Source organism: Phascolarctos cinereus, unplaced genomic scaffold (genome assembly GCF_003287225.1).
Source record: "Phascolarctos cinereus isolate Bilbo 61053 unplaced genomic scaffold, phaCin_HiC Scaffold_3;HRSCAF=262, whole genome shotgun sequence".
NCBI lineage: Eukaryota > Metazoa > Chordata > Mammalia > Diprotodontia > Phascolarctidae > Phascolarctos > Phascolarctos cinereus.
In genome coordinates, this window is record NW_027555736.1 from 35,903,342 (window position 1) to 35,931,031 (window position 27,690).

Genomic DNA, 27,690 nt, shown 5'->3' on the forward strand with positions numbered 1-27,690 from the left:
GGGCCCCTCCCCCCAGTGCGGTTCTGAAAGGCAGTTTGGAGGCTGCAGATGTGGGCTAGACAAATGGTTTTGTTTTTGCATAGGAGTGACTGGCTCCGCATTCCCCTTTGATTTTGGCCGTATTCCCTATAAAGGAAAGCGACCTTTGAGAGAGATGATTGGGTCACACAAAAACCGACATAGCAGTGGTGATGCTCCCGTTGAATGGACTTCAGGCAATGGCAGTAAATCGGCTTCTGAAGTGCACCTGAAGCTTCAGAACCAGCAGGAAGAACTGGAAAGACTGAAGAAGGAGCTCTCCAGCCAGAAGGTAATGAACCTCGTGGTAGGCAGAGGAGCAGAAGGGGTGGAGAGCTTTCATAGTTCATCTGAATGTTTCAGACTTTTTAATCCCAGAGAGTGATTGTATTTTAAAGTTTTCAGGGCCCCTGGCCAGTGTTGCAGTCACAAATGTTCTCAGTAATGTCAGCTCAAGATACCTGGAATTTTTGCTGAAGTTGAGCCGTTTTTTAAGGGGAATGTCTTCCTGTTTCCACCTGGGTCTTCATTCAGAAACCTGATTATTACTCTCAACAGGTTTCAGAAATCTTCCAGTTTTTGTTGGTCATCGAAATTAATGATGATTCAGTTACAAGCCAGATAACAAGATTAATTTCTGAGCCATGCAGGAAACAAAATTATTTTATACTCTTACGTGTACTTGAATAATTCAGGTGCTAAAAATGTCTCAAATTCTAAGATGAATTTAATGCTTACATAAATATTCCTACAGCACTATTATTCATTTAGTGGTGTATGCATTATGATTTCTTGTTTCCTAATTGCTTTCCTTCAAAAGTAAGTACTTTTTAAAAAAAGTCCATCAAGGAGAAATTCTGGGTTTTAATGTTAGTAAAGTTGCTACGTTTTCTCAACAGCTGTTAATTGCTTTGTGGAGAGTTGCTGTTATTTTTGTTTATCTTCGTTTTAGATTTGAATAATTCAGTGCACCTCTGTTATTCTCCTCACCCCCTTTCTTCTCCTCAGGAACTCGTACGACTTTTGCAGCAGACGGTCAGGTCATCGCAGTATGATAAGTATTTCACTGGCAGCCATCTTTGTGATGGAGTCCCAAAAGAGAAACTTGAGCTTCTGCACCAAAAGGATGATCAGATCTTAGGCCTCAGCAGCCAGCTGGAAAAGTTCAGTCTGGAGAAAGACAGTCTCCAGCAGGAAGTCAAGAACTTGAAGTGCAAAGTGGGCGAGCTCAATGAACAGCTGGGTATGTTAGTAGAGACCATCCAAGCCAAAGATGAAGTGATCATGAAACTCTCCAGACAGCTCAGTGAATGTGAAGGGAATGCGTCTTCCCAAGCACTCGGCACAGCCACATCCTCCTCTGTTAACAAAGACCTCCAGGAGCTCGACAGACTGAAAGTAAGTGAGCAAAAAGATAGTCTTTTTTCTTATTTATTACAGGAAGAGGAGCCAAAAACCCCCATTGTTTGGGAGTGATTGGGAACAATTGGTTGCTAATGGTATTGATGATGATCTTGAGAAATTGCTAACTCCATGTGATTATAAAGTGTTAAGATTGTTGTTAGCGAGCTTTCAAGATGTTCATATCCAAGTGAAGATTCTACTTTAGAGTAATCACTTGGAGGCCATCAGTCAGTCAGCAATCGTTTATTAGGTGACTGCTGTGTGCTGGACACTGTATGAGATGAACCTGAGAAGATTCACCTTCAGAGAAGCAGAGAGGGGCTTGATGTAATGCTGAGAGCCTTTGAGGAGCTCCCATTTAGGTCAGGAAAGGCCTTGTGTAGAAGGTAGCACTTGACCAGAGTCTTAAAGGAAGCAAAGCATTCTAACAGGCCGAGGTGAACAGAGGGTACATTCTAAGCAAAGGGCAGGCAGCCGATGCAGGGCATGGAGATGAGAGATGGGAAGTGGCGTCCTGGGAAAAGAAAAGCAAGAAGGGCAATTTGGCCAGACTGACGAGGTCAGGAAGGGAAATAATGTCATGGCTGTAGCAGTCTTGCCATTGCTTTAAATGTTTTTGTTACCACTGTCAGAATCTGTTTGTAAGTCGTACAGGGTAGCCATATTGTTTTATAGTTATGCCACATTTTGACCAAAAAAACACTACCCAGTGTGATCATGACAGTGATGGGTTTGTTTTTTTTTTAAAATTTCTTACATGTGCTCATTCTGCATAATGTGCCATAGTTCCTCTTCTGGGAAAGTTAAAAAGGTAACCAGAGTGGTTTGTTAGCCCCAAAGAGCTAAACTATGCTGCTTTGGGGAAGAATGCCCCAAACTTCCTCCAGAAATGATAAGGAAGGATAACAGGTGCATATAGGTTCCTCTGACTGGTCCAAGTGGACCAAGAAGTAGAACCAAGAGTGTATTCTACAGGAGGAGAGGAGATCGTGATCACTTGAGGCATTCACAACCTTCTTTGTTGCTGTCTCATAGGAATACGGAGGTATGTGAAACTAACCTCTCTCTTAACCTCCAGAGAGATATCTTCTCCTGCCTCTTGGACATTTCACACTGTAGGGCCTATGGACCTCTTATACTCAACATGTCCAAAATGGAGTTACCTTTTCCTCCAGACTCTTCCCTTTTTCCATCTTTTCTATTATTGTCAAGGCACCACTTGCCTATCTTCTCAGTTACCCAGGCTTGCAACCTACTTGTCATCCTTGACTCTCCCCTTTCTTTCATCATTTTACTTTCGTAGTCTCTCTCAAATTTGCCCCTTTCTCTCCTTTGATGCTGCCACTCCCCTGGTGCATGCTCTTATCCCCTCACACCCGGACTATTCCAATAGCCTCTGGTTGGTCTTCCTGGCTCCAGTCTCTTCCCACTGCAGTCTGTCCTCTGCTCAGTTCTCCAGTCGATCTTCCTAAAGCATAGGCCACTGTGTCACCCAGCTTCCTATTCATTAAATTCTAATAGATCCATATCAGCTCTAAGATCAAATAAAATCCTCTGTTTGGCACGCGATGCCTTTCATGACCTGGTTCCTTCCCGCTTTTCTGATATTTTTATGCCTCCCTCCTCCCATGTACTTTGTGATTCAGTGACACAGGCCTTCTTGCTGTTCCATGATCAAGACACTCCATTTCCTGACTCCATGCATTTTTACTGATAGTGCCCTGTGCCTGAAACTCTCTCTTTTCCTGTTTCTACCTCCTGGCTTCCCTCGCTTCCTTCATGTTTCAGCTGAAAACCCACTTTCTATAAAAAGGTGCTGTTAATGTGCCTTTCCTCTGTTGATTATTTTCAGTTTATTCTTTATATGTCTTATTTTTGCCTAGTTGTTATCATACTGTCTCCTCCCATTAGACTGTGAGCTCCTGGAGAGCAGCGACTGTTTTTGCCTGTATTTGTATCCCTAGCACTTAACACCAAGCGTAGTACCTAGTAGGTGCTCAGTAAATGGCTGTTGACTGAATGAGTGATGATGTCAGAGGCTTCATTATCCCTAGTGGTGGGATTTAAGCCCAAGTCTTCCTGACTCTGGCACTTTATTCATGAGGCTACGCTCCCATAACTCTCACTGTGTGATACTCAGAAGAAAAGTAATGGAGGATGAATACAGAGCTGAGGTCCAGTCCTGGCAGAGTGGTGTCAGCAGTACTGAAGGTCAGAGTGAGCTGAGGTTGTCACAGAAAAGTAAAGAATGACAGAAAGGTGGTGGAGGTTTTTATGTGGCTCTGGGGGGAAGAAAGGAGGGGCCTTGTCACTTATGGGGAACAGAAAGAGTCTGCTGTTTTTCTCTGCCAAGGAGAATGGCCTTTGTACTGAAAAGGAATAATAAAAATGGTTCATAAAGAATTTAGTACCTAAGGTAAATATGGAATTAGTACCAACCCCCTGCCCTTGGTCAATTCAAGTTCCTGGCACTGAGAAATGAAATCCTAGCATGTAATTGACTCATTGTCAGTGATCCTTGAAAGATTGTGGAAGATGGTGGAGGTACCTCAGATACTGGACTGATTATCAAAAAGGGAATAGACTAGAGTGGGCAAACCATACCAGTGACCTTGACTGTAAATTTTTAGAGTCACAGAGCTAGTGAGTGTTACGTGTCTAAGGCCGGATTTGAACTCAGGTCTTCCTGACTCCAGGGCCAGTGCTCTATCCACTGCTCCACCTAGCTGCCCCTAGGTTATATTTTTTTAAGGCTTGATTAGTGAACATCTAGAAAAAGCAAGTCATGCCAGATTAACCTCATTCTCACCCCCTTCTCTCCTTTGCTGCCACTCCCCTGGTGCATGCTCTTATCCCCTCACACCCGGACTATTCCAATAGCTTCTGCTTGGTCTTCTTGGCTCCAGTCTCTTCCCGTTGCAGTCTGTCCTCTGCTCAGCTCTCCAGTTGGTCTTCCTAAAGCATAGGCCGCCATGTCACCCCGCCTTCTGTTCATTAAACTCCAGTGGATCCATATCACCTCTAAGATCAAATAAAACGCTGTATTTGGCTATTTTTTGCACTAGCAAATCAGGGGAAAACTGTAGATAAAGTTTACAGAGATATTAGCAGGCATAAAATCTCTGCCTGTTGAAGAGGTGGAAAAATATAGGCTAGATGATCTAGTCTGATTCAGTACAGATTGAATGACCAAGTCCAGAGAGTCATCTTTAATGGTTTAAGGCTTCCTGGCCCTGTAGGTCTCTGGTATGTTTCCCCAAGGGTCTGTGATATTTATTATTTTTATCAATAACTTGGATAAAATCATAGATGGTGTACTTGTCAGATTTGAGGATGTCTGTGATGCTGAATGAAAGAGTCAAGGTTCAGAAACATCTCAGAAAGATGAAATTTAACAGTGGTAAATAGAGTATTACATTTGGGTTCAGAAATCAACTTCTAAAGTACACAATTGGAGAGGAGTGTGTAGACTACATTTGTTTGAAAAAGATCTGTGGGTTTTAGTGGACTTGCAAGCTCAAGGAACTAGTAATGGTTCTTTGATATGGAAGCCAAGAAAGCAACCTTTAATTGTATTAAAAGATGTGTAGTTTCCAGGAATAAGGCAGTAATAATAGTCCTGATGTGTTCTTGTCAGACCACATTTGGGGTACCCTGTTCAGGACTACACACCACGTTTTTATATTGATAAGCTGAAGGGCATCCAGAGGAAAGTAGCTAAGATGATGAAAGGCCTCTAGTACATGCTGTATGAACATCACACAAAGGATGATTAGGCTGGAATTGAGAAGAATTAGTGGGGGAGTAGGAGAACTGTCCTCAGGTGTTTGAAGGACTGTCAAGAAGAAGAGAGAAAGGGTTTGCTCTGCGTGATCTCAGAGGACATACCTAGAAACAATAGATAGATGCACAAGTTTCTGCTTATTATAGCTATAAGCTTCTTAGTAATTAGCGCTCTCCAGAAGTAGAATGAATGGGCTGCCTCCACATGTAGTGGGCTCTTCCTCACTGGAGGTCTTGGGGCAGAGACCATCTAACCTAGAGGCGGGGAACCTGTGGCCTTCTAGGTTCTTGGCCGTGGCCTTTTGGCTGAGTCCAAGTTTTACAGAACAGATCCTTTTATTAAGGGGACTTGTTCTGTGAAGTTTGGATTCAGTCAGAGGGCCGCACTTGAGGACCTAGAGGGCCACATGTGGCCTTGAGGCTGCAGGTTCCTTGCCCCTGAACTTGTCAGGAGGGGCAGAGGGAATGCTTTTTTCAGATACAGGCAGGTTTGAATGGTCTTGGAAGTACCTTGGGATTCTGTGAAGTAAATGTAGGGACTTTGTGGTCCAGGCAAATCATGCATCCATTTGGGAAATTCTCAATGTGAAAAACTTCTTTCTGCAGTGCTTTCATATTTGATGGTTGCCTGAAAGGTTGAGGGACTTGCCTGTTGTCACACAACTAATATGCCTGAGGTGAGGAGCTGAACTGAGGTTTTCCTGACTTCATCCTGGGCCTTGAATAACAGTAACAATGAGGTCTTTGCTCTAGGGGGAAAAGGAGGTTTTTGTTTATGTTTTAAGAAACACAGCCAAACAGAAAACGAAGAAGTCCAATACTTGTAAATGCATTGTTTGGGATTGAGGACTGATCTGTAGGAATCAATCCCACCTTCCATGTCCTTCTGTAATACAGATAATCCCTACTTTTGACTCTCACAGCAATCCATATCAACCTAGCCATAAGATAGTCAATTTTTTCCTAAAATATAGTCCTTCAGACAGAGCAAAGTGTTCCAGATGTCTGGTCAGGAGTGGGTATAGTGTCCTCCAGCTGATTCAGCATAAAATTGTATTAGCTTTCTTGGCTGCCGTGACTCACAGGCCATTAAAACCGAAAGTTCTTTTTAGCATAAAAAAAATCTAGCCATAATTCACCCACCATGTATTCTTGCCATTGATTTTTTCAAACCAGACCGCAGGATGTTACATTCATGCTCTCTGAATTTTGTTGTATTGAATTTGCCTATTGTATTGGCTTTCTAAGATCGTTTTGTCTAATTCTACAAGATTTCTTTAGTCTGCAGAATATCTTATAAGTCCTGTCCGTGGGCCTGGGGCAGGGCATCCTAGGTGAGGTTTGAAAATTATGACCGCACCAGCAGCTTTACACCCAGGTCACTCTAATTAATACACAGTGTTTTGTGACAGGTCCATTAGAGAGTTTTAAGATGCTGTGTGAAAGGCAAGCAGGAAGGTCAGTCAGTTACTAAAGATCACTACGTTGCAGGCAACGTGTGAAGTGCTAGGGATGCCAAAAAAAACCCCAAACCCAAGACCAAACCGTCCTGCCCTCAGGGAGCATATGTCCTAATGGAGAAGAGAACATGCAAAGCAGTTATGTCCATACAAGCTACAGACAGTGGAAATGGGAAGGCACTGGCACAGACAGTGGGGCAGAAAGTGTGATATGAGCTGAGGCTTGAGGGAAGCCAGGGAATGGCCTTCCCAGTAGGCAGGAAGACTGGCAGAGAAGGTTTCTTGGAGCAGATGGCATTGGAATTGAGCTTTAAAGAATGGGTAAGGATTCCACATGCTTAGTGAGGGAGCTTTTCCTTGAAACAGAAGCTCATTTTTAGCACCACTACTCTGTCAGTGTTGCTGTGTGGCTATGAATCATAGAATACTACGGCCTCTTGGGAATGAAAGTCATGGGTCATTGAAAGGGCAGCAGAGAAGCAGACACACGTTGAGTACAAGTGGACTGTAGCCAATCACCAACAAATGACCACATCCCAGAAATTGTATATTATATAAAATACAATCAAGTCAAACTGACAAGCATTTATTTAAATGCTTACCATGTACAAGGCACTGCTAAGTCCTGGGATATAAAGAAAGGCAAAAATAGTCCCTTTCCCCAAGGAGCTCACTGTCTAATGAGAGAAGGCACTGGCATTGAAGGAAATTGGGAAAGGCTTTGTGTAGAAGGTAGGATTTTAGCTGGGACTTGAAGCCAGAAGGTAGAGCCAGGGAGAGAGAGCAAGCCAGGCATGGGGGGAAGCCAGGGAGAGTGTTCAGAGTCAGGAGTTGGAGTTGGAGTTGTCCTAGGAACAATAAGGAAGCCATTAAGTTATAGAGCAGAATGAGGTATAAGAACTTTGGTAAGGTAGGGAGGGACCAGTTTATGAGGGCCAGAGGTTAGGGCTGGATAAATCGATCTGATAATAATCAGTAGAGAGATCATCATTGAATCCTGGGTGCTGATAAGATCACCAGGTGAAGTCGTATAGAGGAAAAAGAGGGCTCAAGGGGTCCCCATGGGGCACCTGTGCTTGGCAGGCATTTCCTGGGTGTTCATCCCTCAAAGGAGCCCAAGGAGGAGAAATCAGATAGGGAGGAGAAGCAGGAGAGCAGTGTCCTGAAAACCTAGAGGAGACAGTCTCACAGAGGACACAGTGAGACTTCCAAATGCTGCATAGAGGAAAAAAGGATGAGAACTGAGAAGACGCCATTATATTTGATGACAAAAAGATCATTGGTAACTTTGGAGAAAGCAGTGTCAGTTCATTGAAGAGGCTGGAAGAAGAGAACTAAAAGAAGAAAGTGGAGAATTGGTGCTAGACAGATGGCCTTCTCAAAGAGTTTAGCCATGCAAGGAAAGAGGTAGGACAGTAGCTATCAGGGATGAATGGGTGAAGGGAGGAATTTTGGAGGATGGGCGAGAGACGGGCAGGTTGGTAGACAGTAGGGAAGCTGTCAGCAGACAGATGCAAAGATTAGTAAGAGTGGGGATGATGGAGGGGACAGTCTGCAGGAAAAGACAGCATGGACTGGGGTCACTCTTGCATGTCAGAGGGCCAGAGACAGGGGTGAAGGAGGAAGTAGTTGTAGAAGCTTTCTGGGACATGCACACTGAGGGTGAGGCTTGGAGAGCGAGCTGTCAGAGAATGGCCTCAGTTCTTGGCTAAGAAGGGGGCAGGCTTGAGGGGGGATGACAAGGTATGGATGAGCCCCTTTGATGAGGAAGGCAAATGTGAAGGGTTGCTCTGCTTTGGTGAGGCCCTGTTACGGTTATGCTACATAAATGTGTAGAGGGCTCAGTTTTGTGCCTTTCTCCAGCTTCTTTCAGTAGCATGTGAATTGGAGCAAAGACAGTACGGCAGACAATGCTGGGGGCCAAGAGATGTAAGACCAGAAAAAGAGACATACTGTTCCCATAGGGGGAGCCTGTGTGTCCTGTGGTCCATCCCTGTGTCCAGGAGACATTGAGAAAAGATACAGGTGTCAGGTCAGTGCCATGTGCAGAGCTGATGAGAAGACGCGGGTGAAGTTAGCGGAGGGCAAGAAGGCACGAGGTGGGGGGGAACAATCTGTGCAAGCGTAGGGAGGTCCACATTGATGAAATCAAGGCGCCATCGAAGCAGCACAGGGAGGCAAGACCTTCTGAGTGTGGGAACAGCCCACATAAAGGAAGATGCTGTAGGGGAAGTATGAGGGGGCTGAGTATAGACTGTCCAGTACCGCTGGAGTGGGCGTGTGGAGGAGAGGAGTTCAAGCTGTGAGGGGCACACACCTGGCAGCAGCAGTGGTGGTGGTAGAGAAGGGCTGTGGTACATAGAGTGGATGTTACCTGCGAGGTGATCCCGAGACATTGAACATATCAGATCCTCTCTTCTGCCCTTCCACGGACCACACACACTTTCTGTTTGTTGACTTTGTACTGGATGGACTTGTGTGCTCAGTCTCCCAGAGGCTTTGAGCTGCGTGGGCTCTGAGGCTGTCTGTGATCAGACTTCGAGCCCCACTCCAGCAACCACTGAAGCTGGGCGTTGTGGGCATGTTGGTGGATTTGCTGGATGGCGTCTGGGAGCAAGGCCAAGACTTTGTGTTAGTGTAGTGTAGTCATGTTGTTGAGTCCAATCATATCTGCTATAACTTGACTGTACATAGAAAAAACCTGATAGAACACAGAATTCTAAGGTATTATTAAAGTCCCTGAGCTTTTTGCGCGGTGAATTGTGAAATTTTCACTCCACTGTCCTCCTCCACGTCTCGAGGGGATCCTTGGTGATGTCATTGAGCTGGGATGGAGAATCATTGCTTTGTAAAGTATCTAGGTCCTCAGGTGCAGCCCTCTGACTGAATCCAGACTTCACAGAACAAATCCCCTACATAAAAGGATTTGTTCTGTAAAACTTGGACTCAGTCAAAAGGCCACAGGTGGCGTCGAGGCCGCAGGCTCCCCACCCCTGATTTAGGCCCATATACTTTCTGAATCTTTTTTTTTTTTACAGTGTGGTGATCCCAACAAATTGAAAATAATTCACTTGTCGTTTAGTCTATGAAATTTGATTAAATTCATCTAGAATGACTTGTGCTACACTCTGCTAATTAGAAAAAAAAAATGAGTGGACCAGAAGTCACAAGGAAGTGGCTCCAGTTTACATAGGAAATTCAGCTAGCATAGGAAAGAAGCTGAGTTAAACCACTCATTACAACATGCCATTAGAAGTCTTGATTCATGGAGGGCACATGCTTCTCATTCATGGAAACTATATATTTAGAAATTGCAGGCCCCAAATCAGAGGGAAATCAGGATTTTCTTTCTGCTTTAAGGCCAGAGTAGGAGAGAGCCTTCAGCTTCCTGCTTTGAAATGTCTGTGTTCTTTTGTTGCTGCCTTCCAAATACCTGAGAAAAGCTTGACACGTGTTCTTCACAACCCAGGGACCATAAAGGGGGCCTGAGGAGAAGAATTTCTGGGCCACAGCGTTCTCTTGAATTTAAGGAGAGGCAATATGGTATAGTTGGTAGAGGTCAGCTCCTCAGGAAGGCCTCTGATCCAGTGGTTGAGTGTAGTAGGCATGTCTCTCAGTTTCTCAGTGCCCCAAGCAGGTAAGATTCCTTCCTTAGTAAGGAAAAGTAAGTTACAGAACTGTTTCTGACCTGATTGAGTAGAGGAAGTTTGCTTGCTAAGAGTTCCCCACAAATTCAGACCGAAATGATTCTCTGTAGGTCTTTTAGTAGAGACAGAGAGTGACAGGGAAAAATTCCTGTATTCCTCAAAAAAAACCCAAGCTTGTCACATTTTTTTCTTTTTAAATATTTTATTGATGCTTCTTAAAACATCTCTATCACTTTCCAGTGGCCTCCCTTCATCCCTTCATAGATTTCCCTTCATTTCCCTTGTGACGGGTAATTATAGTCCCAGACAAATAGAAGCATCATCTGTGTCTGAGTTGCCCACCTCCTTCTCTGCCTGCCGAGGGTCAGGAGACTGCTGGGGCTGGCATTTCCACAGTCACCTTCACGACACTTACTTTCCTCCCCAGTCAAGGGGCACAGATGAGGGAACAGACCTTTGTTTCTAATACAAATGCTGCAGACAACTGCCCACTCCTCTCCTAAGTTCTTCCCTTTCCCAAGCTCCGTCACCACCCCAGATTGCATAAAGGAGAAGGTCTCAAGGAATGTATTGATGTCTTCTTGAAGCTTGGTACTTTGGCTTCCGAGGAGTTTATGCTCCTAGCAAATGTGGCGGAAAGAAAGTGAGTACTTCCCTTCAAAAGACTTCGGAAGATACCTGTGGGTTAGTTCCATTCCAGAGATGTAACTCACCTCTTTGGCACTTTGGGAGGCCATGTCTGGGGAGGGCTCTGTACTTGGAAGCATCTGAGATCAGTGCACAGCTCTGCTGCTTATGACCTGTGTGACCTTGGACACAGTCGCTTAATGTCTCTGGGCCTCAGTTTCCAGAAGTGGACTAGATGTCCCCTCATGTAACTTCCAGCCCGACACCCAGGGTCCCGTGACGCTGTTCCATGCTGCTTTGTGCCTTGACCGCTACAACCAACCCATTTTCCTCTGTCATTAATCTTTGTGCCTCAGCTTACCTTAAACTGCACCTTCTCCTTCAGGCCTTTTCCTTCCTCTCTTCCTCTCTTTGTCCTCTTCATCCTTCTTCAGCCCAGAGCTGCCTGCCCTTCCTCCTTCAGACCTTGTCCTTGTCCTCCTGCCAGAGTCCTTTTCTTGTCTGTGCTCTTCTCTGTCGGTATATCCTTCCAGATTTCTCCTCCCCAGATTCAGTCTCTGAGCTTCACCACGAATCTGAAGCCGTCTGCATCACTGATCTCCAGATCCTGGAAGAGAGAGAGATTTGTTCTGTTTGGCCCCCGTGGCAGAGCTAGGGAGCGAGGAAATAGAAAGGCTCCAGGTTGAGGCAGGATATCAGCAAATCTCCTGATGGTTAGAGCTGTTCTGAAGGAGAATGGGGGCCCTCTTCACTGAATAGCCCCTCGTTGAATGTATGGTGGAAGGCGCCTTGGATGAGAATAACATAGCTTCTGCTATGTGCCTGGCTCTGAGCTAAGTGCGGTTATTATCCCCATTTTATAGGTGAGGAAATAGAAGTTAAGTGACTTGCCTCGGCTCACATAGCTACTGAGTGTCTGGAGCTGGGTTTGAACTCAGATCTTACTGATTCCAGGCCCCATGTGCTGCCCACTGGACCACTAGCTGCCCCAGATGGGGCGCTGGGCCTGGAGTCAGGCAGACTTGGCATCAAATCGGGCCTCAGACCCCTTCCTAGCCATGTGACTCTGGGCAAGTCACTTAACTCCTGTTTGCCTCAGTTTGCTCATCTGTGAAATGGGGATAATGATAGCACCTACCTTCCAGGGGTGTGGTGAAGACCAAACCAGATAATATTTGTAAAGCACTTAGCAGAGTGCCTGGCACAGAGGAGGTGCCGTAGAAATGCTCATTCTTCCCATCCCTTCTCCTGTCGGCCCTTTGTGTGGTACGAGTTGAAGTGGATGGCTGCGGGCATCTTTTCCAACCCTGAAGTGCTATAATTCTTTCTCACTCTCTTCCAGCTCAAGTCCCTCTTGCCCCTTTTCTCCTGTGATTCTCATCTTGGAAAACTGAAAGTATGGAGCAATCAGTAACCATTTCTTAATGGCCTAGTATGTGCCGGGGATACAAATAAAGGTAAAAGACAGTTCCTGGCCTCAGGAAGCTCAGAGTCTAATGAGGGCGACCACATGAAAACAGCTGTGTACGAACGAGCTCTGTGCAGGAGAAACTTAGATCCTCTGGAGAGGGAAGGCACTATAGTTAAGGGGGATCAAAAAAGGTTGCCTGTGAAAGTTGCATTTTAGCAGGGACTTGAAAGAAGCCGGGGAAACCAGGAGGCAGAGATGAGGAGGGAGCGCATTCCAGGGAGGGCCAACAGCCAGGGCGAGTGCCTGCAGGTGGGAGATGGGGTGTCTTGATCGGGGAACAAGCAAGGAGGCCATTGTCACTGGATTGAAGAATAACTGGCAGTGTGTAAGGAGTAAAGAACCTGGAAGGGAGAGAGGCAGGTTATCCTGGCAGTAATGGGGAGCCACTACAGTTGGTTCAGTAGGGAGAGTAACATGGTTAGATCTGTGCTTAGGAAAATCAGCTTGATAGCGGAGTGGAGAATGGCCTGAAGTGGAGAGAGACGGGAGGTGGGGAAAGCTCCTGGTGACAAGTTTGTATGTTCTTGTCCTGTGATGACAGTAGAGTTAGTACAGTTAGATGTCCATGGATGGAGCGCCATTCTAAACATGGCACCATCACAAAATGAGAATGAACGTTGACTGGAAGGATGGTTCTGCCATCCTGCTTCATGAAGCCCCAGTGGGCCCTCAAGGTCAGCTTGAGTCTTTTTTGAAGAGGAGCTACCTTTCTCCTATGAAGTCTTTTTTTTTTTTTTGGAGAGGCAGTTGGGGTTAAGTGACGTGCCCAGGGTCACACAGCTAGTAAGTGTCAAGTGTTTGGTTTGGGGCTGGATTTAAAGTCAGGTCTTCCTGACTCCAGGACCAGTGCTCTATCCACTGCACCATCTACCTGCCCCTTCCCGTGAGGTCTTGAGGGGAAGTGAGGCAGTGGTCCTGCTCTTGGTGGAGGTGGGGCAGAGCTTGGGTTGGCACAGCTAGGACTGAAGAAACTTGAATCTAAAATAAAGGGCCCACCTAGTTTGGGGACTAGGTAGATTTTTTTTCTCATATTAAAAACACAAATATGTTAGTTTTTTAATTTGTTTTTTTTTTTTGTTTAAGTCTTTGCCCTTGTTAGTAGCCTTTAGAAAATGTAGTCTTGCCCAAATAGGAGAAGAAGGGGAAGATTGAAGTGAGTATGGGGAAAGGACACCCAGAGGCTGGGGCAGGGGAAGGGGAAAGGTCATTAGGTTTCAGGTGCATTCCATTTCTAAGCTCAGTAACTACAATCAGCTCAGTGTCTAGAGTCATCAGGGGGTCAGCCTAGTTCACCTAGTCAGCCATGCCAGGTGAAAGAGCAATCATGGCCAAAGGGGTAGTCCTGGCACTTACTGAGAGGGGAAGGGCCAAGGCCCTGGGGACCTACTAGAGGCCCAGGGAGGCCTGAGATGGATGGAATCCTTGCGTGGCTTCTGTCTGCCTATACGGACCTGCCTTCTCTGGGCTGGGGACGTTCCCTTCGGGGCTCCTGGGAGGAAGACAAGGAAACCGGCTGTGCTGTCAGTTGCAGCTCAGCGTGAGATTTACTGCAGATAAGCCACAGTGATGTTATTGAGCGTTCACTTTAGTACTTACTGAGAGGGAACTAAGTAAATCTGGAATGACGTTCTTTGCTAGCAGGTTTTTCTTACGTTTATCAAGGCACAGATCTTTAGGTCTACCTGGCTGATTGGTTTATCTCTTTTATTACTGTAATGTATTACTGTAGCAGTGCCCGGAGTTGGATAAAAATTTGCTCCTCTCTCTCAGAGGGCCTCTGTTTTTGTGTGGGTGAAGCCACTCCTTCCTACCTCCTCCCTTCAGTCCAGTGGTGACTGCCCTGTAAACTGGGCCTTTACCTCTCCCTCTGGGAGAGAACCCAGTGACACTTACTGCTGGTGGCTCTTGCCTCTGAGGGCAGCTTCCTCCAGTTTACTGGCCACTTTACTCCTTATTCTTATTTCAGCTAGTGTGTCTATGGAAATCCAGAGGTCCAGATGGTTGGGCACTGGACCTGATGTCAGAAAGATCTGGGTTCAAATCCTTCTTCAAATGTTTACAAGTGGTGTGACTCCTTGGCCCTGTCTCCATCTCTTCCAAATTTGCCAGATTTCCCCAAGGGGAAGGGGGAAGGAGTACTTGCTGTCTTTTCTAACCAGTTGAAGCCTCCCTGTTCCCAGGAGCCCCCACAGACCAGCCTTGAGAACTTTACCTGGGGCAGCAAAAGCAGGTCTTCCATGTCATGTTACATCATGCCACCTCATCGCTTCATTTCCTGTGAAATTTTTGCCAGATTTGAGTAGAGAATATGAATCCAATGACCTAGATGCAGTGTGGCTAGGGAAGGACTGTTTTTTTCTTTAGATTCAGAGTCCAAGACCTGGTTCACATTTCCACTCTGCCTCCTGCCAGCTCTGACCTGGGTGGGCAAGTCGGCCTCTCTGACCCTGTTTCTCAGTCGGTGGAGGGGTGAGGATAATATTTACATGAAATCCCTCACATTTGTGTGTCACCAGTGTGGCGATTTTCCAAGTTCTTTCCTGAGAACGGCCCTCTAAGGTAGGTAGTGCGAGCCACCTCTGCATTCTATGGGTGAGGAAGCTTGTGAAGGTCACATGACTGTACCTGGCAGAGCTGGGACTCGAATCCAGGTCCTTGGACTCTTATCTTGTGCTCTTTGCACCCCCTCCCCCAACCCCTCCCTCAGACCTTGCTTGGCCTCTCTGAGGGGGAGGTTAAAAGAGGCTTTTTCTTTCACAGCCGAGTTGACCAGGCAGTTGAATCATGAAAGGTCACTTGGCAAAGAAAAGCAGCCAGCAGGTTATTTGTAGCGTGGAGGGACACGCCAAAAACGGTGGTGGTGCCAAAGAACACTTGCTTTAGGAAAATGGACAACCGCAGAAACAAAGGATCTGGCCACCTGACACAGAACCCTGGTGCTCACGGCTCTGGTTGTTTCAGGTTTGTCTCGCTGGAGCCCTTTGCTTACTTAGCGGCTTCTTCCAGCCAGGTTTAGTTTTCTGTTTAGGTGTGTACTTGTGTGCCCTGAGTGTTATTTGCATATGGTCTGGTTTCATCCTTCTCTTCCTTACTTCTTTCAATCTTTCCTGCTCACAGTTCCAAGGGACCCTGATAGCTGATAGTGTTCCTGACCATCTCTGCCAAACCCACCCTTAAGCCTCAGGTCAGCCGAGCCTGTCGCCAGCTTGTTAATGTGCTGTGAAATGTTAAAATTACATACTCAACTAACTGCTTTTGTGTCTGCACCTAGATCTAGCTGTGTGTCTCTTTGTAGAAAACATATGTGAATAGCTATAAAAAACATGTGGTCCATGGGGCAACAGAAGACAGGGCTGGGAATCAGGCATCGAAGTTTGAGTTTCCAGCTCGGCCTCACTTAAGCCTCCCTGGACTTCAGTTTCTTCCCTAACAATTGAGGGGATTGTGCAAGAAGGTTTTAAAAAATCACCCAACTCGAGCATGCTGTAACTTTATGTTGCGTTGGACATGATGTCTTTTTTAAAAAGCGCACATGGTGTCAGGTAGTTGGAATGATAAATGGTATTGCCTAGAATGGAACCTGGGTATATTTAATTAAGATGAGCATGTGACATTCAATGAAAGGAGGATTTGATTCTCAAAAATCTGACTTACAAATTATCAGGAATAAATCTATTGAGATTTGCTGTCATGTTTCAAAACCTTAGAGGAGTGAGGAAATGTGGGTTCTAGTTGTGATTCTAGCCCTGGCCAGCTGCAGGCCTTTGAGCAAGTGCCTCCCCCTTCTGTGGGCCTCAGTGTTATGTTCCAGCTGAGACCTTCCTTTGCAGTCTCTTCCAGAACTGGCCATCTCTTTTCTGAAATTCCTTTTCACCTGAATGTGCTTTGCTTTGGGGCGTAAGGTCCCTTTAGAGTCTGACTCTCAGAGAGTTAGGCTACAAAGGTCAGTAACAGGCTGGGAAATGGACTTGATGGGGCAGAGAGGCTGCCTGTCTTTGTGATCACGGCAGCTCAGCCTGTCTGGGGTGCATGATCCCCATTTCTGTGCTAGGGAGGATCTCATGAAGGGAAGGGAGAAGCGAGAATGGCTATAAACAGCCGTGTTTCTTCTCTAGCTAAGACACTGTGGTACTCTACTCTCAGGGGTGCACTTGGGCGTACACAATATTTGTGTAATTTTTAAGAAGTAATCCCCAGACAAGGAGCTATTTTATAGGCAGTAGAGAAAACCACCACCTTAAAACAGAATAAATCTTAAATGTCTTCTTTGTTGTTTTACTCAGAATATCTGTCCTTAAGTTGAAAGCCTGATGAATGCTTTAGTTCTGACTCCTTAGACCAAGCCAGTTCTGTAAACAAGTAACTCTGAGCAAGTCAGCTGCTCTCTGCCTCAGTTTCCCCACATATAAAATGGGGATGATAACACCACCTACCTCATCAGGTTGTTGGGAGGACCAAATGGGAAAGTGTTTAAAGCACTCTGCAAATGTTAAAACGGATACATATATATATATATATAAAAACCCAATGGCTATATTAATTATCGATGTGCTAATAGCAGAATCAAAATGTATGTTTATTATGTTCATGGAGGTTTTTTTTTTCCCTTCTGCAGGACAGTCTTCAAGGGTATAAGACACAGAATAAATTTCTGAATAAAGAGATTTTGGAACTCTCAACTCTTCGAAGAAATGCAGAAAGACGAGAGAAGGATTTAATGGTTAAGGTGAGTTTGAAAGGTTTGCCCTTTTCTGGGAAGGTATTATGGAGGGAGAACCATTCCAGCTTGGGAGCTTAGGAAAGCCAGTTCAAACAGAAATCTTACAGAGGAAGAAATGGTTGTTGGAGAATATAAAGAATTATGCAGTTAATCCTTCTTTGACTCTCAGCTTGCCTGATTGAGGAGAGGGAGGCTCTTGTGACACTTACAGAGTACATTGTAAGTGATGCTGTTGGGAATAGTTAGACATATCATTCTGATGGGTCTCGAAGTCATGTTCTTCTGAGTCTTGCAACGCAGACCCTAAAACTGAGCAGGTTGTGTGAGCATGGAGGCATCGGGGTGGGTGGGAAGGAGAGGAGACCAGCCCATGACCTTCCCGGGCCAGTTCACCTGCCGTCATTTCATCGTCTGTCAGATGGAGCTAAGAACATAGACTCTGCAAATCATATCACATGTTTTGTAGCATTTTAGAGTTGGAAAAATAAATGCCTCACTTTAGCCCTGGGAGAGTGGGGTAGAAGTACTACATCCCTGGGCTAGGACAAAATGAGCTAATGCATGTACAGCACTGCACAAACCTCAAAGCACTATGTAAATGTGAGCTATTGTGTACCCGTTTCACAGGTGAGGAAACTGAGGGTGCTAGGGTTATTATTTCCCCGTGTAGCTTTCTCTGCTAAAGTCACACTCTGACACCTTGCTGTGGTGTGGAGGTGACTGAGCCTTTAAAGGCTGTGTTAGTAGAGACAAGTCCTCTGGAGGTGGAAGGCTTTGGTGTATTGACCCACTGACAGATTATGTGTTGTCTAAGGACCAGCTAAGTGCAGACACTTGTCAGGAGAGATGTGGCTGTGAGGTGCAGGGTTGTGATCTGCATTAGTGGAGGGAGTACTTACACAAGAGAAATAGATTCCTGACCTTAAAGTAAGTATGTACATGTGTGTGCTTGCTGTGCTTTCTTTATCTGCATTTGAATTGAAGTGGTCATGAGAACATTTTCTTCAGTATTCTAGCCTGGAAGCCAAGCTGTGTCAAATAGAAAGCAAGTATTTGATTTTGCTTCAAGAAATGAAGAATCCCGTGTGCTCTGAAGAGCAGGGGCCTGCCCGGGACGTCATAGCCCGGCTCCTGGAAGATGCTTTGCAGGTGGAAGGCCCAGAGCAGCCTGAGCAAGCTTTCATCAAACCACATCTTGTCAGGTACAGGTTGCCATCTGACCATTTTTAGGAGGCCACGCAGGAATCCACTTTTCCCAACTTTCCCCTCTTTGTAGGCCAGGATTGCCCTAGACCTGGAGCCTTTGGCTGCCCATGCTCCCATTTTACAGGTGAAGAGGAAAGGATGTGGAGGGTTGCAATCCCTCCGCGGACAGGGCCTCTAGGCTTGTGTGGAGTGGAGGCAGGACCGTCGGCTGCCTCCACACGCGCTCTGCTCTTGCACCCGAGACCTCCAGTGAGACCTTGAGCACCGACGTATTATTGTTGTTTGTTTCTTAGAAACATTTGCTAAGCCTCGTTAATCAAGAAAAAAGAATCTCAGCACAGACTTAAAAACTGACAGGGAGCTGTGCGATCCAGCCGCTCATCTGATCAGTGGGGAGGTGGAGCTGCCGGCCCCCACAGAGCTGACTGGTAACAGAGCAGGAGGTCATGCATAATGCTTGTGTCTCTGTAGTCATTGTTATTGAAATTTTACATTGTGATTTAACTTTGAAGAGCATGTGCCTTCTCTCTAAACTACCTTGGATTTATTTTGTACATGTGTCTTGGCCAATAGAATGGCCTTGCACGCAGGGTGTATTTGACATTTGTCCTTCTAGCCACAGTGCTTGGCACGGAGTAGGTGCTCACTAAATGTCTGTGGATTGGTTGTCTCCTACTAGATCACAAGAGGCTGGTGGCACCGTGGATGAGAGAGCTGGGCCTGGAGTCAGGAAGGCCCGGGTTCAATCTGGGCTCAGATATTTACTAGTGACGTTAGGCAAGTCACTTAACCTCTGTTTCCTCAACTATAAAATGGAGATTTTGCACCTACCTTTGCAAGGTTGTTGTGAGGATTAAATGAGATAGCGAAGCTCTTAGTGCAGTGCCTGACACGTAGTAGGCACAGTAGAACTGTTAGCTCTTATTATTACACTGGGGGCAGTGCCTGACACATAGTAGGGGCTCTATAAATGCTTATTCTCTTCCCCCTTCCTTGTGTCTCCTACCACTTTTAACCGCTCTAGCTCTAGGCACCACAGGATGGAAAGATTTGCCCCATTTTAGAGCTCACTGGGGCAGTGACCCATCTGTCCTCACACAGAGTAAGTGACTCTAGACTCCACAGGCCACGCTTTTACCACGTGCCACATATTGCCAGGTACATGTCTGTAGATGGTTTAGCTCCTAGGCCTAATGCAGGTTTGAATGTCTTCTCAGTGAATATGACATTTACGGATTTCGGACGGTCCCTGAGGATGATGAAGAAGAGAAGTTGGTTGCTAAGGTACGGGCGCTGGACCTGAAGACTCTGGCTCTCACGGAAAATCAGGAGATTTCCACTGGGGTCAAGTGGGAAAATTATTTCGCCAGCACCATGAACCGAGAGATGATTTGCTCTCCCGAGCTGAAAAACCTTATCCGCACTGGGATTCCCCACGAGCATCGTTCCAAGATATGGAAGTGGTGCGTTGACCTCCACACAAAGAAGTTCAAGGACCGAGCCGAGCCCAGCTACTTCCAGACCCTGCTCCAGAATGCTCTGGAGAAGCAGAACCCGGCTTCGAAGCAGATCGAGCTGGACCTCTTAAGAACGCTGCCAAATAACAAACATTACTCTTGTCCCACTTCAGAAGGCATTCAGAAGTTGCGGAATGTCCTGTTGGCCTTTTCATGGAGAAACCCCGATATAGGATACTGCCAAGGTTTAAACAGGTATGACCCCATCAGGGACAGGGCTCACAAGGGTCTCAGAGTGGGAGCTGGCAGGGCCTCAGGAGCCATCCGGGCCAGTGTCAGGGGTGAGAGCGTGGGGGGCGGGATTTGAACCCAGGTCCTTGGATCCATAGCCAGTGCTCTCCCACTGTGCCGTATTTCCTCCCCACTTTATGAGGGAGGAGAAGAAATGGAACATCCAATATGCTAAAGGAGTTCAGAGAAATAAACCCTGTTGTCATGTAGTGTGGAGGAAAGCCACATAGTTTTTGTCTGAAGCCACTTGGTTCTCTCTGTAATTAATGGGGAGGGACTGAGTAGCGCACCAGGGAAGGATGTTCAAACAAATGTGCCAGACCTGTACCCAGGCTGGGCCAGCTTCTGTCAGAAGTTTTGGACACTTTATCCTCAGTAGAGTGCAGATCCTCGAGCTGGCATGTTGAGGGGTGAGCAGTTCCTGTTGATGGAGTTTTTCAGGCAGTAGAAGCCCCTACTAGCAAAATAAGTCATTTGGTTCTGACCATTGTGGGCAGAAGTCTTATGTTTTGGGTTCACTCTGAGTGTTCAGCAGCTCTCCCTCAAGCCTGCTTTCTTGACTAGTTTCTGCCCCGTTCCTGTGCATTCTCCGCGTGGCTGGCAAAGCAGCCTTCCTCATGCCCAAGTCTGACTTGTCACATTCCATGGTTCCCTCCTGCCAAAGATCCCAGCTCCTCAGTAGTGAGCACTGCACACCCACCTGAAGCTGCCAGCGTGCCCTGCTGGACATCCCCCCCCCCCCGAAAAAGAGCTAAATTAACTGACCCAAAGGACAAACACGTTTGTGCCCTGAGCTCTTCCTTCCCCGGGCACAACTCCTCTGCCGTTCTTCTCCCAGGACACTTCCCTTAGCTGCTGCGGCTTCCATCCTCTGGGCGTGTCTTTGGACAATGGAGGGTGGACGAGGAGTTTCCTGGGCCTGCTTCTTAACCTCTGGAAACCACTCCCACTTTCTTTTCCTCTTCAGTACTGTTTCTCTTTGCAGCTTCAGAATTTCATTCTCAAAACCTTCTTATCCCTCCTAGATTAATTTTTCCAGAACCTTGTAGAATGTGAGGCCATAAAATCAGACCTCTACCAATTTCTCTGAATCCTTCAAGCCAGCTCTCCCTTAGATACACAGGGCCTTAGATAATGTTTCCCTCCTCACAACTCTGTGTCATACATAGGACAAGCATTAGTAGCCTCCTTTGGCAGATGAGGAAGCAGGCTCCCAGAGAGGCCTTCACTTGTTCACAGTCACCTAGAGCTAGGAGCATCTTTGGCTTCAAACTACCACTGCTTTCCACGTTTGTCTCCGGATTTCTTGTTAAGTGTCCATGAATTTACTTGAACTCTTTGAAGAGTTCAAGGCTAATTAATGAGATGAAGACATAAGCTTCTTGGGGTTTTTTTAATTGTTTTTTAATGCTCTGTGTGTGTGTGTGTGTGTGTGTGTGTGTGTGTGTGTGTGTGTGTGAAAGAGAGGAGAGAGAGAGAGAGAGAGTGTGTGTGTGTGTGTGTGTGTGTGTGTGTGTGTGTGTGTGTGTGTGTGTGATTGCTCCTGAGAAACAGTCTAGTCAAAGGAAAGAACTAACTTGTGGTGTCCTGGCGACAAAGAAAACAGAAATGGAAACGGAAAAGGAAATCTTTTTTTCAGTTCTCAAAACTTTTGGGAATGCTAGGCTTGAGGAGGAGTACTGCTAGTTTTTATTAATTGGGAAGTTTTACATCATTTTGGCTATTGGAGAGGAGTGAGGAACACATCTGTCTCCTGTAAATAGTGTCGAAGCAGACAGCTTCTTTTGGAAGGGCCAGCTCTTTGACTTTTCTCGGTCTGCTTGTAGGTTGGCCGCAGTCGCTCTCCTCTACTTGGACCAAGAAGACGCCTTCTGGTGTCTCGTTACCATCGTGGAAGTTTTCATGCCCCGAGATTATTACACAAAGACTCTCCTGGGATCACAGGTATTACAGGATGCAGCAAGTACTGCATTTTCATCACTTGTTTTTAGAGTTGAATTTGTCATTTTGTTTATTTCTTTTTAAGGTTTTAGTTATTTAAGGGAAGATCGTTGAAGAAATTGTCAGCTGGAAAGTTAAACCAGTCATGTTTTATGGGCGCTTCTGAAAGAGGAAGATCTGAAATCAGAAAGGCTTGTCACACTCTGTAGGCCTATGGTTGTAGCTTAGTATGGGGGCCAGAGTTGGAGGCTAGCATCTCACTTCTGCCACAACCCTTCTGGAAAGCAATTTGGAGTCACGCAACAACAGCGACCAAAGTATCTCTGCTGTTTGATCCAGGCACATAGGCCAAGGAGGTTAATGACAAAAAGAAAGTCCCCATATGCACCGCGACGTTATGGCAGCCTTTTTTGTGGTGGCCAAGAACTGGGAACAAGGTCAGCTTCCATTGAGGTGGGAATAGCTAAACCGTAACCTAGGAATGTAATGGACTCTTATGATGCTGTAAGAAATGACAGGCATGACGAGGACAGAGATGCCTGGAAAGACTTATATGAACGGATGTGAAGTGAAGTCAGCAGAGCTAGGAGAACAATCTGTGCAATGAGTACAGCTATAGAAATGGAAAGAGCACAGCAATCATAAATGAATGTTCTGAAGTTAGAGTAGCCAAGCTTGGCCCCAAAGCAGACCTCGCCAGACTCCTCTGCCGAGGTGTGGAACATTGCACATAACATCTGACGTTTTTGATGTTTTGGTTGACGTTGCTGAACTTTTTTTCTCCTTTTTTTCTTCCTTATTATAAGAGGTGACTGTTTGGGAGGAGACTAAGGGAAGGAGTCCAAGGGAAATTATAAATGATATAGAATCAAAAGATATCAGTAAAGTCTATCTTATAAAAAGAATGCCACCTCTGCTGTTCATTCCTGTTTATTACCTGTGTTGTTCACATCTCAAGAGAAGAGTATTTGTTCATAGACACTTTGCTCATGAATCTTCACATCCATGTTGGTGTCAGTCCCCAGTTTTTATACCATCATGTGAGAAAGAAAAGGGGAAAAGATGGGATTCAAGTCAGGAAGGAAAGTCTTGTACTTCTGCAGCACAAAAGGGAAGGACAGAAGGTCAAAGTGTCAGGTGACTCAGTGTTTGGGGTGGGGTGGGGGGGAACCTTAAGCTGTTGTCTTTTCGTTGTTTCAGTTAGATATTAGTACAAGAGAAAAAGCAAATCTTTTTTGATATGTAAATTTAAAGATAAAATGTGCACCAACCTGTGCTAAGAGCATAAAAAACAACATTTTAAAAATCTTTTAGAAAGATATGTTTGCGTGATTAGGGCAGATAGATGGTGCGGTGGATAGAGCAGCAGTCCTAGAGTCAGGAAGACCTGAGTTCAAATTTGGTCTCAGAGGCTTACTAGTTGTGTGACTTTGGGCAAGTCATTTAACCCTGTTTGCCTTAGTTTCCTCATCTGTAAAATGAGCTAGAGAAGGAAATGACAAACGTCTCCAGGATCTCTGCCAAGAAAAGCCCACAATCACAGAAAGTTGGACACCGCTGAATGGGATGTCCCAGTGAAGACTTCTCAGTGTAATTAAGGTAATGAGTTCAGAAGGTAGTGTGAGAAATGAACTCTCAGAAGTGAAGGCTCCTCAAAGGGTCAAGTAATTCTTGATTACTACTTTCAAAATCCTCCCCCACTCATGTTTTTAAGCACTTAACAGAAAGAATAAACCCCGCCCCACCCCCAACCTGAGCCGTTTGTCCTTGGCTTTGAATTTCGGGCCTGAAATGTAAGCCCCACCTCCTGGTTAAGGGGATAGGAAGAAATTCTGGAGCTTAGAATGTAAGCCCACCCCCAGGTAAGGGGGTATGGGATAGTGGTGGGTGGAGACTTGTTTTCATGGTGGGCGGAGATTTGCTTTTATAAAGCGGCCCCTGTTAGGCAGTCTCTCTCTCCACGTGTATCGGAGGAGCAGACAGCCGTCTAGGGAGATTGTAATAAAGGTAGCCTTTGCTTTCCACTTTGAGAAGTCTCTGAGTTCGCTGAGAAATGTTTTAACAGCAAATGTGGAGTTTTGTGAGAATTATGAAGGCAGAGAAAGCCAAACCAGAGACCTGAGCTAAAGGCCTCATTCCTGTGGGGCTCCTGGAGGTCCCAGACTGACCTTTCGGAGTAGTAGTGAAGCACTTGTCCTCGCCTTGATCCCTGCTCCCAGCATTGCTGAGGTTCTCCAGTTAGCCTGCTTTGGCGGAAATGCTTGTTCTGAGCTCAGCACTGGCTTTGATGCCAAGAGGGTAGAGGAGGAACACAGACTTTGCCCCTGGGGGCTGGGAATCTAGGAATGACAAGAGATCATTTATCACTTTCTTTTTCCTCTGTGCCTCATTTCATGCTCTACCCCCCACCTGCTGTCCTTTTCTTTCTTCTTCCTCCCTTTAACCAGTGGACAGCCTTGGGTTTGGCTAAGCCATAGCACTGATTTTACAGTTAGCATGCAGCACTCGAAAGGTCACTAGCCCCAGCCTCAGATGAAATTAAGGGGCTTTACAGAGTAGTAAGGAGAGGCTAGGTGGTGCCATAGTACATAGAGCTCCAGACCTGAAGTCAGGAAGACTCATTTTCGTGAGTTCAAATTTGGCTTCAGATACTTACTAGCCACCTTACTTACTTACTAGTTACCCTAGGCAAGTCACTTAACTCTTGTTGGCCTCAGTTTCCTCATCTGTACAATGGGCTGAAGAAAGAAATGGCAAATCACGCTGGTATCTTTGTCAAGAAAACCCCAAATGGGGTCACGAAGAGTCGAACAACAACAAAGTACATTGGTAATGTCGTCCGTGTGGTTCTGACAGCTACATCCACCGCAGGTTGGCAGGTTGGCTTTATTTGGTTGAACGAGTCAGCACGTTTATTAGGCCCTTAAACACTTTTGTCAGCGTCCTCCAGGAGCTGCAGTGTAATACGAAGGACCCTCACTGGGTAGTGACTAGGAGCCCGGGGCAGGCTCCCTGCCTGGTGGCTCTTTTTCCCCATAGAGTGATACAGTTGTACTTGACGATTTCCTAAGGCAGCTTCTGGTTCTGACGTGCATTGTATCTAGTCTTCCATGCAGTGGTTTGTGAATGTCTCTGCTCTTTGGGAGTGCCTCTTTCTCTTTATAAGCTCCTTTTGAGTGTAGGTATTTGGATCAAACTCGGGGATTGTCTGCTCTGTACAGGGTGGAGAAGACAGTGCTGGTTTTTTCAGCCCTCTCTGCACATGATCAGAGAGTCAATAAAGTGGGCTTTTGATCTGAAGAACAGCATGTGTTGTTCCAGGTGTCGTGCTTCATGTAAACCTGGGGTAGTTTTGACCATGTGTATTTAGGCGCCCTCTGGATCCTCAGCAATGGTTTGCACAACTCTGCTAAAGTGATGTGGATGGATACTGTTTATCTCTCTCTTCTCTCTTTCTTAAGGTTGACCAGCGAGTTTTCAAGGATCTCATGAGTGAGAAGCTGCCACGGTTACATGCCCACTTTGAACAGCACAAAGTTGACTATACTCTCATCACATTCAACTGGTTCCTGGTGATATTTGTGGACAGTGTTGTTAGTGACATCCTCTTTAAAATTTGGGACTCTTTCCTTTATGAAGGACCAAAGGTATGTTGTTTTACTTATATATTTGAAGATACTGCATGACCATACTGATAATCACTCTACATCAGAAGTCTTCGAGTGGAGCAGAATAATCAGTGCAATAGTGACATGAAGCAGAGAGACCTTAGTTGATGTTGAAGTCCGTTCTCATTTGAGCTAAATGCAGACTATCTTCTGAAGGCAGACTGTTTTCTGAAGGCCTCCTTAAGGCAGGTCTGTATGACCTCAGTCAGTCCTTATTGGATAAAAGCAGAAATGGCAAACTTTCTCTTCTTATAGCTTGCAAGTTGTGGAAGGGACCGTAGAGGCGTCCTAATCGTGAAATCATGAATCTTTCCTGCCATGAACGTAACAAATGGTTATCTCCCCACAGTTTAAAACCCCAGCACCTGTCTCCCTGAGGCGGCCCAGTCTGCTTGTCAGAAAGTTTTTCCTTATGTTGTCTAAATCTGCTGTCCGTTGTCCTTAATTCTGCCCTGTATGGTAAAAAGTACAAGACTGATCCCTCCCATTGACAGCAGCCCTGTGTATATTGGAAGACCACAACTATGCACCCTTCCTATGTGCAGGAGAAATGACCTGTTGTATTGTATAGATGTCAGTGATTTTTTTCTGTGTTATTAAAGGAAAGCATATATTACAATAGACCCCCAGAACTATTTGGTCTAGAGAAGGCCAGAAGTTTATTAGGGCACTGGAATTTCTTTTCCTTGGGGAGTAGGGCTCTGTTCTGAAGCTTGATTTCACACCAAAATAAATCAACAGATGTTTTTGAAAGTGCCCAGAAGTGAAGAATTTATATTCTAGTTCATCAGTAAGATGGGCCCCAACTATGGCTCAGAGGTGACTACCCGACCTTAGCAGGTCCCACCCTAAGTTTTGCAGTAGTAGCACTCTATGATCTGAAACCTAGGAGTTTAGGCCCCACTAATTTAATATCTAGAGTCAGTTGTAGTTAGTTTGAAGTACAGTTCTTAACTGGTTCAGTCTTAGAAGCATAACAGCTGGTGGTAGTTAGTCACTTAGTGATAGTGGCCCATAGGTGGAGAAGCTTTGCTGGCCTGTTGGTTTCTATGCTGTCCAGTGAAGGGACAAACACTTGAAGATGGTGCCTTACCCAGCACCCTGCTTACAAAGCTCCATGAGTCAGGCAGCATAAGGGTTATTTTCTCCTCTTTACAGATGAGGAATCTGAGGCTTAGTGGGGCTAAGGGGCTTGCCGAAGGTCAGTTAACCAGTCAATGTCCAATGTTCTTTCTGATACAACCATGTGTTCCGCTCAATCAACAACCCATTAATTGAGATAAGAACAGCAGTTTTTGATTCCCTGTCGTATTAGGAACAGAAGTATTACATTGTGAAAGAAAAGTTTAGAAGTATGTTCAGTTGTAAAGTTTTAGGATAGACCAAAGTGAAGCTGATAGTGCTGCGGTTTTAGGAGAGACCCTAAAAAGCCCCCAGCCAGGTGAGTGGAAACCAACGAGCTCGGCCTTCTCCTGCCCTCAGGGAGGGACCCCGATGTCAACTGCTCACGCTTCTTCCAGCAGGCAGACAGTCCCTCGGCTAATGGTGCAAACGTGGTCATGGCTCAGGAAAGTCCCCTTGACAGACTAGGTCTCAGGAAAGATGACCTGCACCTCCCTACCTCACCTGAGGCAAAAATCCATGACTTCCATGGTGTGTGATAAGAAGAGGTCCCCTGGGCTCTGAGCAGGCCTGGCAATGCTCTGATTCTTGTCATTGAATCCACAGGTCATTTTCCGCTTTGCTTTGGCACTTTTTAAGTACAAAGAAGAAGCGATTCTGAAGTTACACGATCCGATGGCCATATTCAAGTGTCTGCGGCACTTCACTCGCACGGTTCTCGATGCTAGGTATGGGATTCGAAAGACAACCTTGCTGGGCCTCGGGAGCAAGTTCGGAATCTTGACTAATGGTTCTGTCATGAAGAAATCTGTGTGTGTGTGTGTGTGTGTGTGTGCGCGCGCACGCACACACGCGCACACGCGCACTCAAGGGTT

At 45.9% G+C, this 27,690-nt stretch overlaps 1 protein-coding gene across 1 annotated transcript in view; it reads left to right on the top strand.

The window, feature by feature from the left end:
• Positions 1 to 27,690, top strand: part of TBC1D2B (TBC1 domain family member 2B) — an 81,908-nt gene that overhangs the window by 46,008 nt on the left and 8,210 nt on the right. The window contains 8 exon segments of the mRNA XM_020975979.2: positions 84 to 310; positions 1,027 to 1,416; positions 17,026 to 17,136; positions 18,139 to 18,332; positions 19,554 to 20,048; positions 21,911 to 22,028; positions 25,487 to 25,672; positions 27,422 to 27,543. Coding sequence (XP_020831638.1) covers positions 84 to 310; positions 1,027 to 1,416; positions 17,026 to 17,136; positions 18,139 to 18,332; positions 19,554 to 20,048; positions 21,911 to 22,028; positions 25,487 to 25,672; positions 27,422 to 27,543 — 1,843 coding nt within the window.